Source organism: Filicampus tigris, chromosome 14 (assembly GCF_054856515.1).
Source record: "Filicampus tigris isolate MCC_2025a chromosome 14, RoL_Ftig_1.0, whole genome shotgun sequence".
NCBI lineage: Eukaryota > Metazoa > Chordata > Actinopteri > Syngnathiformes > Syngnathidae > Filicampus > Filicampus tigris.
In genome coordinates, this window is record NC_141230.1 from 999,701 (window position 1) to 1,014,270 (window position 14,570).

The window sequence follows — 14,570 nt, forward strand, 5'->3', positions numbered from 1 at the left end:
AGATCTAGGTGAAACGTACAACCAGGGCAGATTTTTTGAATTATTCTAGGGGGCGCTAGCAAGCCATTTTTTGCAAATTGCTCAAATAATAAAATATAAAGCATTTCGCCTGGCCTGATGTGTGTGCAAAGTTTGGTGAGATTTCGTGTATGTTCAGACCCTCAAAATCAGTGTTGTTATATTGGCGAACTGCCTGTTGCCATGGCAACAGCTTTTCATGAAAAATATTATTAATATAATATTATATAATTAAAATAATATTTTAATATCAGGAAATCTTAAACAGTCTTCTGAACAAATATGAGGTGAACCTGGTCAACCTGCTAAGAAAAAAAAATCTAAGAGATTTCTTTCAGCCATTAGGTGGTGTACCACTACGATGAAAAATACGTTTTTAGATGTCTTCAGGCCTTGGCTATCATCAAATAAGAAAAATTTCGAGAAGATAAGATCATCTGAGTCAAGTTACAGTACCTTTTATTGTCAGAGTGAATAATCAGATTTTGTGGCACTGTCATGGCCACACGCCTTTCGCCAAAAAGTCACAATATTCGGAGTAGAGTAAGACAAACATCTTGAGGCCTTACTGACAAATTTTTCGCCTGATTCGTTCAACGGGCTCTGCATTAAAATGTAAAAAATGACATTTCTAGTCGTCACTGGGTGGAGCTATATGTACAACAGAATATTATCATATAGATGTATTCAGGGTGTGACTCTTTATATACAGGCCAAGTTTTAGATTTTTTGGAGCATGTGCAGAGGAGTTATTAAGCATTTTGTCATTTTTGGCGAAGGAAATATTTTATGTAAATTTTGATGCCCCGCCCCCATAGTGTAGTTTATAGAAAAAGTCAAAATTTTTATCCCAGTGGTTGCTGCAGGCCTTAAGATGGTATGTCCGAAGTTTGAAGTCAATCGGATGAATCTTCTGGGACAAGGTTGCAAAAGTATGCCCCCTGTAAATGTGCAAAAATGGGCCAACATTGGACATTCAAAAATTCATAGCTCACTTCCTGTTCACTTTAGACTATTGGCGCAATGGACTTTTTTCGTACGTCTCGGGGTGCTACACGTGCCTACCAATTTTCATAGGCCTAGGTCAAACTGGCCAGGATTGGTTTTTATTTTGTCAGTGTTTGTTGGCGCCACAGAGCGATTTTGTTTGCGTCGTTGACGCTGACTTTAAAATATGATATGAAATTGAAAATGAAATATGAAATTTTTCGCCAGGCCCGATAACACTGCAAACCTTCGTGAGTTTTTGTGCATGTTTAGGGGGTCAAAAATACAATCAAACATGCAGAACAATAATAATAACTAGAGCTGCAAGCAGCAATAAAGGGCCCTCGAAGCCTTGGTGACGTTGGGATACCGGCATGTTGGGATGCTCGCACATCGGAATTGAGTAATCGAAATTATCATGTGGATCAAGATACTGCAGCTTTTGTAGTCAAGGTGTGTCCAAACTCTAAAGTAAATTCAAAATGGCGGACTTCCCCTTAGGTTTAGCATATGGCACCAAGAGGCTTTTTTGTAGGTCTCTTTCTGTTTTATGTACACATTTTCGTAGAATATGAGGGAGATCTGGCTAACCAGCCATCAATGGGCGAAGGCAGACTACACCCCGAACTGGTCGCCAGCCAGTCGCAGGGCACACACTGAGCGGGAATCGATCCCACGCTGCCCGCACAAAACTCAGGCGTGTGTACCACTACACTATCAGTGACCTAGAATAAAACATGTACTTCATTTAGCCAGTAGGTGGCGCCCCCACGACGATGAAAAGTTAGTTCGTAGATGTTTAGCTTTAGACTCTCATCAAATGTGTGAAATGTTGACAAGATATTATCATGTGGATCACATTACAGCTGCTTTTAAAGTCAATGTGATGCTGAATTGCAAAGTAAGTTCAAAATGGCGGACTTCCTGTTAGGTTTAGCACAAGACTCCAAGAGACTTTTTTGCAGGTCTTGGCCTGTTACTTATACCACGAAATTCTTGTAGGTATAGGTGAAACGTACAACCGGGGCTGATTTTTTTTAAAGATTCTAGGGGGTGCTAGCCAGCCATTTTTTTAAACAATTGCGACGTAAAACAAAAAAAAAAAAGATGATTTCACCAGGCCTGATGTGTGTGCAAAGTTTCGTGAGATTTCATGCATGTTTAGACTGGCAAAATCAGCGTAGTATTTATTAATTGCGAACTGCCCGTTGCCATGGCGACAGCTTTTAACGAAAAATCACAAATATCGTATTTTATCATCAGGAGGGTCTACAGAGTCTTCTGAGCAATTCTGAGGTTGACCTGGTTAACCTGCGAGGACAAAAAGATCAAAGAATAAAACATGTACTTCCTTTAGCCAATAGGTGGCGCTACCACTACGATGAAAAATAAGTTCGGAGATGTCTTCAGGCTTTGACTTTTATTAAATGTCAGTAGTTTTTTAGAAGAAATTATCATGTGGGTCAAGTTTCATGAGCTATTGTAATCAAAGCAAATTCATACTTTAAACTTAATTCAGAATGGCGGACCTCTTGTTTGGTTTCGCATGTGGCTCCAAGAGACTTTTTTGTAGCCATTGCACTGTTACATATACCACCAAATTTTCATCTATCTAGGTGAAAAGTACAACCGGGGGCTGATTTAAAAAAAATTATATATATATATATATATATATATATATATATATATATATATATATATTCTAAGGGGCGCTAGCGAGCCATTTTTTTTACAAATTGCACAAAAAAAATAAAAATATATTGATGATTTCGCCAGGTCTGATGTATGTGCAAAGTTTCATGAGATTTTGTGCACGTTCAGACCCTCAAAATCAGCATTGTTTTTTGGAGCGTACCGCCTGATGCCATGGCAAGATCTTTTCACAAAATCACATATTTCGTATTTTAATATCAGGAAGGCACTCTTCCCAGCAAATATGAGGTGGACCTGGTCGCTGCTTGGACCCTAATAATTTCTACAAAAACAATAGGGACCTTGCAGCGGTTAATGCTCAGGCCCTAATAATAATTTCTACAAAAACAATAGGGACCTCGCAGCGGTCGTTACTCGGGCCCTAACTAGAGCTGCAAAAATTTACAAACTTCGTGTTGCAACATCATGAAGGCTAAAACACTCTTCCAAGCAATAATGACGTGTATCTTGTTAAGCGCTGTCTAAAAACCATCAAAATATAAAACACACATTTCCTTTAGCCAGTACGTGGTGGTACTAGTATGGTAAAATTAAGTTTGTAGCTATCTTCAGGCCTAGACTCATCGAATGTGAGAAATCTTAAGAAATTATCATGTGGATCAAGTTTGAGCAGCTTTTGCAGCAGTCGCTGCTCGGGCCCTAATTATAATAATTTCTACAAAAACAATAGGGACCTCTCAGCAGTCGCTGCTCGGGCCCTAATAATAATAATAATTTATACAAAAACAATAGGGACCTTGCAGTGGTCGCTGCTCAGGGCCTAATAACAATAATAATTTCTACAAAACCAACAGGGACCTCCGCTCGGGCCCTTATAATAAGAATGCTAAAGTTTGCAAAAACAATAGGGACCTTGCAGAGGTCAGTGCTCCGGCCCTAATTAATTCTTTTTACACTTGAACAGCTTCACTACATTCGTTCAAAGATATTCAGTTTAAAAACTCGTACAAATGACCAATTTTAATTTATAAAAAAATATACATAAAAATTAACTCCGGCTGTCATGTTACATTCATTACTTTTGAGGCATAGTAGACACCATCAAATGATCAGTATTCTCTTTGCAAAATGCGTATTGTCTGCAGCTGAACGGTGTGCCTTTCAAATCCTGCTGACTCACGCACAAGAATACACATAAGACATAGTACAACTAGCGTGAACTAATTTATCGGTCTATTTTTTTTAACACACGTTGCCAATAAAACTGAACCACACGCTCACGTAGCTGACACTGTCGTAAAATTAAAAAAAGAAAAACGTTTTTTAATAATGCCAACATCGTACTTTGCAGAGGACCCATTGAACTACTGGTTCAACATACTCATTCTGGTGGAACTGTCCAGTAAGTACAGTTGTAAATTGTCGGAGGGAGCTTGTGGACACAGAAGGAAACGTACCTAACATTTTTGACTGGCGTATTATCACATTTTGGACAGTGTGGGTCTCGATTAAATGGTGTTGTGTTGCATTGACATTTTGACAGTTTATTGGGAAGAACTGTTTTTGTAACTGATGCATTTTATGTGTATAAATAGCTCTTAATTACATGGGTTTGTTGGGATGTCACAAAGAGGAATGGTCAATACAGCAATTTTTCACCACTCAAACTACATTCACACACAAACAACAGCACAAAAAAGTTATTATCCCAGCAGTATGTTTTCAATCGTTTAAGCAGTGAAATCTGATGATTGATTGTAATGGGAAGAAAATATTGACTCTTGTAATGGGTCAGCGTTTGAACATCCGTCTGGACCATATTTTCTGTGAATCACCCTCTGATGCTCTTCAGTGGTAAAGACAGCTTGAATGCAAAAGTTAGACCATTTGTAAAAGAACAAATAAAAAGATATCTGAAGACACAAAGATGTATTTACTATAGTTTTCATGAAAAAGACACAAAACTATTTAAATTAATCTGAAAACATTGAAAAGCTAATTTATCTGAAAACATTGAAAATCTTAAAACTTCAATTGGGACACATAACTATAAAGACTTTTACCATTAAACTTTTGAAAAATGTTACTCTGGAATATTGTTTTCCTTAGAAACAATTACCTGATGAATCATTCAAATGCACATCAGTAAAATTAATTGATTTTTAAAAAGGAGATTCACTTGGGTATGTCTTTACTTTATTTGATTAAATTAAAAACGACTCATATATTTTGGTTTTGCAGACATCCCCTGTTCCCTTTGTGCGATTCACTTTGGTATGTCTTTACTTTATTTGATTAAATTAAAATGACTCATATATTTTGGTTTTGCAGACATCCCCTGTTCCCTTTGTTGGCTCTGCTGTTTGAGAAGTGTGAGCTGTCTACTCTTAGTTCTGAATGCATCACCTCTGCAAGCTTTGATGTGGACATTGAGAATTTTGTCCGCTCTCAGGACAAGGACGGAAAGCCCTTTTTCAGTGAGGACCCAGAACTCGACAACTTGGTGAGCTTATATCCTATGACTAACAATGATATCCCAGCTTTATATTGTCTCATTAGCTTCAAACCTTCTTTATTTTAGTCCAGCAGGTTGAGTGCAAATGCAGTTGTGGTAGTAGATAATTCCATAAGGATTTAGATTGGGAACCTTTGAACCATCCGACTGCTTGTTTTCAAACATAGTTAACTACTTAAACCAGGGGTGTCCAAACTTGGTCCTCAAGGTCCGGTGTCCTGCTTGTTTTCCATCTCAACTGCAACGCACCTGTTTCAAGAGATAATGATCGTTATCAAGCTTCTTCAGAGCTTGCTGATGAGCTGATCATTTAAATCAGGTGTGTTGCCGCAAGGATAATTGGAAAATGGGCAGGAAAGCGGCCCTTGAGGACCGAAGCTGGACACCCCTGGCTTAAACCCATATCTCACTGAGCAGCAAAGGTTTGCAAGTGTGTGCACACGTAGCGAATGTTGTTTTAGTCAAAGTTTGTTTATGTAGTCCAGGCATTTTCCACTTCTGGTCCATGCCCCCTCCCTTTTACAGAACTTGCGAATTCCACTCAAGCTACTCTTTGTCTCCATTGTATTGCAAATTGTGCATGCTCAGCCCTGCATCCAGAGGTTTCTATTGTTTGATTTAGTCAACAGTTTTCCACAATCATCCTGTTTTGTCTTTTGATTCAGGAAACATTTTAAATTTGCCATAAAAAGTTTTATAATCGCCAGTCATTTTACAAAGAGCATACTTGCATACTGTCAATCTCACAATTTCAGAGGGCAGAGAAATGAATTTAACACCCCGCACATCTCAATTTACAAACAAGGGGGAGTGGGAGGGGATGGACTGGTAGGTGTTCAACTCATTCAAAGGGTGCTTAAGAATACAATGGAAGAAAGTTGGATGTGTGACACTTATTCACTTTGGGTGGGCGGATACGGGGTTAAGACTAAAGTCTGGATTTTCGGAGTATCAGTGTCAATGTTGCAAACAATTGATGCATGCCAGACATTCCCAAACAGTTTTAATGGTTGCAAATAATTTTTCATGTCGCCATCAAATTTTAAACATGTTCAAAACTTCTTTGTGACAAGAAAAAACGTTTGAGACCATTAAAATTGTTGGTGAAATCTGGTGAAGTTTTGTGGCCCAGATTCGAACCCACAACCTCTGCGCTGTGAGGCGGACATGCTAACCAGTCAACTACCATGCCGCCCTGGCGTGCAACAAAAAATTTGAATGAAGTGTATTGATACTGGTACACCAGTTATATAGTAACTAATAGGAGGCTCTTGAAACATGTTTTTACAGCTAAATGTTCTCTTAAAACATAAACTAGAGCATCAAACTGAGACTGACAGTAATCTATCTTATTTTGCATGTAAATAAACCAACATTAGGATCTACAAACTAAGTAAGTAATAAGAAAATCATAAAACAATATTAATAATCTTACAAATTCTGCTCTTGCATAGTATATTATTCTCAAAACAAGATCAAAAAGACTTTTTGGCTTGATATAAGATTCTAATTCTTGGTTGGATAGCTGATTTTTGCAGTGCAAACAAACTTTCATCACATTTTGAAGTCAAAATAATCCCCACAAATCAAATTACAACGATGCAAAGTCCAATGCTTTTCAATGCACGGACTACAGAGAGCTTCTTTTCTAGCTAATCAAATGGCCAGTTGGCCAAATTATGCTCAGTTGTTGTTGTTTGTGCAGTACTTCACAACAAAATAATTACAGTTAGGACAAACAATACAATTTCACTGGATTCATGTGTTAGTAACACAGTCACCTGGTTGGTGGAGCAGGGGAGGAGATGCCTGTGTGTGTCCTCCTGCCCCTGACTGCGCTGTGTCTTTCAGTCGTTCCACTGTTGTGGTGCGTTCACGTGACAAAGAAAGACGAGCGACAGAGGTCATGTGTGTGTGTGGAGGGGGCGCATACCGGGACATTATTTTCACACGTTTAATAGTGCAGTTTTTCTAAAAGATTGTGTCAACATTGACTGACCTCAGTAAAATGTGATTTTGAAAAAAGAAAAAAAAAAAAAAAAAAATTTCCAATGGGCACTTTTTTGAGAGAGGGCAGAGGGCAAGTGCTTCAGCACCACCTGAGGTCTGTCTGCATGCCACTGTTTTTAACTGACCCTGTTACATGCCCCACCCCACAAGATTTACACCCAATTCTGGTTTGCAAATAAATAAATAAATCCACATACATACACATATTGGCCCATGAGAAAATAGAGCACAATGAACATTTATACCAGCAATATGAGCTTTGTCGGAGTTGTTGGTTGCTATAGGGTCACCAGGGCGCAAGCCCAATTATCAATTCACAAAAACAACTCAGTGCGTGTTTGTTTTATCTTTCAAGAAGGCATCCAAAATGTAAATGATAATTATAATAAAGACTCACACTAATCGATTGAATTTTCTCGTCAGTTTTCTTTACCATCTCTGAAGTTCAGGAATCATACAATAAGCAGATCTGGGCAGCTTTTCCATCCTCGCGAATGCTCTCACCCGAGACGGGCGAAGGCAGAAAAGGGGCGCGGCCCTCACATTTATACTGTCTTCAAAATCTAAATATAATGTGGGTTGGTCTCCTCCCTGGCTGGCCCTGCCTGTGGGGCTGATCTTCACCAGCTGGTCCCGTGCTCAGATCAGGGCACACTGACTTTGAACTGATTGTGATGTGTAATTCCCAATTTGGTTTTGGTTAACCTGTTGTCTAATATAAAGCCATTCTTATAGATTCAGATCCTTCAGACCCTCTTTCGGCCTCAAATACTGAGTATAAATATTTAGAATTTAATAATTTGTGAAAAGAGCACCTCCCTCTTTTGACCCCACAAAAGTGGGGTCACCATAAATTTAGACCCATGTAGTGTGCCAGAAAAATCAAGATGCAGCTGTGAAGATAGCCCCTGTGACTGTGTGACCACTAATGAAATCAATTTTTATCAAATGCTGTTCCTTATATTTCACTGCAGCACAGGAGGACTGTCACTTACTTAAGAGTATTTTTCCTCTGTACTATGTACAGCCTAAAATGAGTGTTTCTTCATACTTTATATGTAGATGTATGTTGGTGTGTAGATACATGTGTATATACACATAGTTACTGTGTATATTTACATAGGTTTGATTCTGAATGTTTGCCGTTAATGTTATACATTAATGGCTACATTATGCCGCCGTCTCTGTGTGACCTATATCTTTGCTGCTGTAACACTGAACATTTCCCCACTCTGGGATCAATAAAGGCCTTCTTATCTTATCTTATCTTATAATAAGTTTGCCACGGAAGGCCAAGCAAGAGAAAGGTCACAGCAAGATAACGGCCCGGCTCAAGTCACCTATCTAAACATATATGCCAAAGAGGCCTAGTCTAGCAACCCCATCTGAGTGACCTTATGGATCACTCAGCTAAAGCTTTTCTGAAAAATGTTCATCCCTGTTTTGAACTGGCCTAAAGGTCAGTTCGTCCCACCCCCCTGTTTGTGTATCTTGACCTATATGTATGTGTGTGTTTTCCCCTACTACTACTCGACAATGTTCCAGGATCCAAACCCCCCCATTTTGCCTTCCCCGTTAATTGCCACTGAGCCTCAGGGAACACACTGCAGCATGTGGAAAATTTCTAAACAATACAACCAAAATATGTGACCTGTAATGGACTGGGTGCGTGTTATTTATTGGTGTACCCCATGTGAGCAATGAAGGACATGAGCACATGAGCAAGCAAAATCGACAACCTAGATGTTAGTCAGTTATCGTGGACCCTAAACTCGATGATGTCGTTCTCCTTGTTGAAATCCTCCGGCCTTGTAACCTCCGGGACAGGCATGACGATATGCCCCTCCCACTGGGCGGCCTGGTAGGGCGGGTGCCCTTCCCCAAGACTGCCCACCGCACGATTGGTACTCCTGACGACCAAGGCCCTAATGCAAGGAACACACCAGCATCCACAAAATACAAACATGCCCACCACTACTCCTATGGACATATTTAAGATAAGGTTATTATTTATGGTAATAATGAAGATTAACAAATAGTCCTTTCCTATGATTAAACCTGACCATTGTAATGAGCAGACTAATAAACTTAATTCTGAACCATCCAAATAATCTACAAAGTTAGAAATAATTTATTGCCGGGAAATAAACAGGAAATGTTTACTGAAAGGGAGGGGGGCTATAAGTTAATGGGACAACTTAAATTTCAAGGTTCTCTATACACGCACAACACAAGAGTTTTATCTTTAGTATTCATGGAGTTAAATTTTGGAATAAGTAATAAAAGAATAGATGTACGGAAAAGCCTTAACATAAGACAGTTTAAAACAAATATAAAGACATCATCTTCGCAAAGTATGGACATTTAAAGCCTACGTAACATGGACAAGTGTACTTTTTATGGTACATTTCTATTTGTATAATATTGTTTTAAAAGTATGAATTTCCTAATTGTGTGTAAATGTCCTATTGTTGCATTATAGCAAGAAATGTCCAGCATCTATTTAGAATTATTGTTATAATTGTTCGTAATATTCAACTGGTCGGAAAAGGCCCATGGACCCAAATTTGATCACTGTCATCGGTGGATTTTGCCCATCCAATCGGTGTGATGTAGCTCTTCCTGTTCCTCCTGGACGTGGTTCGGAATCCTGGACCTGTAATGTCAACCAGGTTGTAGATAACAAAGTTTGCAGTCCGGTATTTTATTAAACAATGTCTTGTCCCTTCAGAATTGTCACGACAAAGCTCGTCTTAACTTCACAGAACATCTATCGTCCAGCCTGTTTATATTTAATACATATCACTTGGTAAATAGATAAAGAACTATTTAGTCAAATTTTCCGAACCAATTGCTAAGTATTCCCTGTCTTAAGGATATATATAGAACATGGAGAAAGAATGTATCAATTAAAACCTATCCCAAAACAGTTTTAATATCCCAAAACAGACACTCACCATACCAAATCATTCAATCTTTTAACAGCAAAAACAGAAACACAGCTCGTCTTAAAATTTATTCTAAATACTGCCAAAAACTTACACTTTTCCCAGGTTTGTAGCCACAGAGGGCCAAGGGGTGGCCAACCCCCCTGACCACCTTGTGGAAAATTTCACATTCACTCAATCACATTTTATTTATATAGCACTTTTCATACATAAAAATGCAACTCAAAGTGCTTTAAAACATTCAAAGCAAAACATAGAATTATCTTCAATCAAAAGAAAAGATAAATTATTTAAAAGTTGTTGAAAGCCAAACTAAAAAGGTGTGTCTTGAGCTTCCTCTTAAAAATATCAACAGTCTCTGCAGACCTGACATCCTCTGGCAGGCTATTCCAAAGGTGAGGACCAAAATGGCTGAATGCAGCCTCGCCATGCATTTTGGTCCTCACCCTTGGAATAAATAAAAGGCCGGCGCCAGAGGACCTCAGGATCCGCGAGGGCTGGTATGATAAAAGCAAATCAGATAAATAAGATGGCCCAAGACCATTAACACATTTATAAACTAATAAAAGTACTTTAAAATCGATCCTGAAACACACAGGGAGCCAATGCAGCAATTTCAAAACTGGCGTAATGTGCTCCCGCCCTCTGGTTCTCGTCAGCACCCGAGCGGCTGAATTCTGCAGTAGTTGCAGTGGTGAAATGCTCTTTTTCGGGAGGCCAGAGAGCAGGGCATTACAGTAATCTAAACGACAGGAAATAAAGGCATGCATCAGCACTTCCGTGTTAGCCTGAGAGAGAAACGGGCGGACTCTGGCGATATTCTTAAGGTGATAAAAACCAATCTTGGTTACATTTTTAATATGAGGAATAAAACTGAGCTCAGAGTCAAAAATGACGCCAAGGTTCTTCACACAGTGTGAGGGATTAAAAATGTGTAGTTTTGGTAAAAGCTTCTCTCTCTGACCTTCGGGACCGATAACTAAAACCTCAGTCTTGTCCTCATTGAGCTGTAGGAAATTATCTGCCATCCATGACTTGATATCTAAAATGCAATTTAAAAGGGTATCAATGGGTCCTGTGTCATCAGGAGACACGGCAATATACAGCTGTGTGTCATCAGCATAGCTGTGAAAGCTGATGCCGTGTCCCCTGATGACATCCCCGAGGGGAAGCATATAAAGATTAAAAAGTAAGGGGCCTAAAATCGAACCTTGAGGAACCCCACATTTAATTTCATGAGTTTTAGAGGAACAAGTATCCATACTTACAAAGAAATATCGGTCTGTGAGATAGGAATAAAACCAGTCAAAAACAGTACCAGAGATGCCCACTAGATTTTTAAGTCTATTTAATAAAATTTGGTGATCTACTGTATCAAAAGCAGCGCTTAGATCCAGTAGCACCAAGACTGTGAGTTTTCTCACATCTGCAGTGCACCTAATATCATTTAAGATCCTTAAAAGAGCAGTCTCCGTACTGTGGTTCATCCTAAAACCAGATTGATATTTCTCCAAAATATTATTTGTATTTAAAAAATGATTCAACTGGATGAAAACCAGTTTTTCTAAAATCTTACTTAAAAACGGTAAGTTGGATACGGGTCTGTAGTTATTAAAAACGCTCGGGTCAGAACCGCTCTTCTTCAGAAGGGGCTTCACCACCGCCGTTTTAAAGGCAGCGGGGAAGACGCCTGTCTGAAGAGAGCAATTGACTATATTTAAAATTTGTTCTTCAAAAAATCCATAAAATGTCTTAAAAAGAAATGTGGGAATTGGATCCAAAAGGCAGGTTGTTGGGTTTACCTGGGAGAAAACTCGAACAAGTGTCCTTGCATCAACCAGGGCAAAACTTTCCAGTGTTTCCTCATGTAAATATGATTGTCCGGGTTTATTAAAACTTGTGTTTTGACGGGCTAAAAGACTGGATCTTATGTCATCGATTTTACTTCTGAAGTGGTCTGCAAAGTCCTCACAGAGAGCATCTGTTGGTCTCTGTGGGGACTTATTAAAATCAGAACTAGTTAAAAAAATTTGGTACCTGTGATTTTCCTGCCACTTTCACATGGATGCAGTAGTCTACGCTTTGACCTCTTGATCCTGTCTGAAAAACGTTTTTAAAAGTTTCACCTGAAAATTACGTTTTAACTGAATTATATGTGGATCACTTGTGCTTCAAACCCTCCATATACAAACACATAAAATGTATGTCATTTATATATCTTATATATCTTATACATCTTAAGGATAATTCTACTCGTTTTGTGAAAGGAAGATATGATCCCTGCCATGTATAACCCATATACTGTAGGCATTTTCATATGGGATACTCTGCCACATTTTTAATATTAACTGCATATTTAAATAATACATTTACAAATGGTCTGAATGCAAACACTAAAATGATCCCTTTAAAGTTAAGAACATTCAATTATCACAGTCAACGTCAATAAAATAATCATTTCACACTGTAGAAACCAAACAACAATGACAGATCAGTCATTGTTCATCATACCATCCACAGCCATGGTTTCATTTGATAAAATGCACACATATAGGGAGGCACATACGGCCACTCCTCAATGAGGTGTTGTTCAACGCTGGCCACCCCAGTGAAAAATGTCTAGTTACGCCCCTGCTTTCTCCACCCATGGTCGAATAAAGAAAAACAATGTGGTGAACAATGTGGTTAATTTAATTCAGAGCGTCCAGTAACAACAAATCCATAATTTCCTAATATCCATAAGTAATATGAATGTTGGATTGAGAGAAGAAAATAAATATGAAATAATAATAATAATAATAATAATAATTGACCTCCAAAAAATGTGTTCATCATCATTCTTATTCCCACCCTCCAGTGTCTAAATTCAACTCAACCGTAATTAATAGGTCTACAATAGCTTCTAATCAGGGCTGCCAAAATTTCAAATGTCAAAAAGCATTAATTACAGAGATTAATCAAAATTTTATCAAATTTAACTCGGTTTACTTAGTTTTATTTACTTCCTGTGGCAGATTCCCTTTGCTCACTTTGCAGCCAAATTTAGAGCAGAGGTCACTGTCACCAAGACGGGCTTTTACGTAGTTTTCCTTTAAACACTTTCTCTATGGTTTATTGTAGAAATCCAAAATAATTTTCCACTTTGCAAAGCCAAATTCAAATACCATATTAGTTGTACGTCTTTGGTGCGTTGTTCAACAGTTGTATTTTACAGGAAAAGAATAATATTCGTTTAAGATATGATTAATCTCAATTAGTTATAGAAATTTTGCAATGAATTTTTTTTTTTTTGACCGTACTGCTTTTAACACTCTCTACATCTTAATTGTTTCCCATATATGTCTTTCAGCAACGCTCATGGCCTATGTTCAAGCCAAAGATCATAGTTCCACAGACTCCATTGAGTTCCAACTCCATAAAAACACAATTATACATAATTCATGTGTCAAATCCAATACAAAACCATTCTGCTTCCTCTTCGCAAAGCAAAAAATGTAAATTGTTTTCATAAAATCGTTTATTCAGTCCACTCCTTATTAGGTTAATAATATCATGTTCGGGGCAAGAAAAATGTTTATACCATCAGCAAAGATCATTCATAACTTCAGAATTCATGATACTTTATATCATAATAAAAAGACACATAATTTGGGCCCGAAAAACTGACCCTCCACAAAGCTCTATCATTTAATGTGATCCATTCGTCAATTGCAAATATAGTAATCTCATGCAATATAAGACAATACAAATGTCTGGGTAACTGACATTGTGAGAAACCCCTCATGCAACATTTCCCGCACCATATCAAATGCTTCTGGTCCGCAATAATAATAATAAACAAATATTAACAACAACAGAAAAGTCAACCTCAATTTTGCAGAAATTCACTCATTAAAGCAGGGGGCTAAGAATGTATCCCCTGCAAAAAGTGAGGAACACTGTACACAAATAGCCTTTTCCCTCCTATACCTCCCTGAAGCTATTCTCACTACGAGATCTTCAACTATTACAGATCCGATCCATAGGTAATCTATTGGAATCAGTGTCACTTGTACCCATAATCTGAGTCCGGTGTCTTCTAATCCCACCATTGGCTAATTCCATAATCCTCCAATCCCCCCACAAAAGAGATATTTTTTTCCTTTTTGTAAACAGGGTATCAACACTCCCTCATGATTGGTTGTAATACTGCGTTTCATTGCTCCTAAACAAAGTCATTACAGCTAATCCAAAACTAACAGTAATACCACAAACTAAATAAAACAAAACATGTTCATTATCCCAACAAAGTAAAAACAGCATTGCTTTCAGAATGAAAACTTAACTGAGGCTACATCTTACATTTATAAATTTAACTATATTTCCAGCAAATAAATCCTTTGTGTCTGTCTATCAATCAATATCATAGGAGAATATCATTATTATTATTATTATCATTA

The 14,570-nt window shown here is 38.1% G+C and overlaps 1 protein-coding gene across 6 annotated transcripts in view; it reads left to right on the forward strand.

Annotated features, from left to right (window-relative positions):
* Nucleotides 1-14,570, forward strand: part of pknox1.1 (pbx/knotted 1 homeobox 1.1) — a 143,834-nt gene that overhangs the window by 81,361 nt on the left and 47,903 nt on the right. For all 6 annotated transcript variants that reach the window (XM_086052286.1, XM_086052282.1, XM_086052283.1 and 3 more), the window contains one exon: nucleotides 4,990-5,161. In XM_086052286.1, coding sequence (XP_085908412.1) covers nucleotides 4,990-5,161 — 172 coding nt within the window. The remainder of the gene's footprint in view (nucleotides 1-4,989; nucleotides 5,162-14,570) is intronic.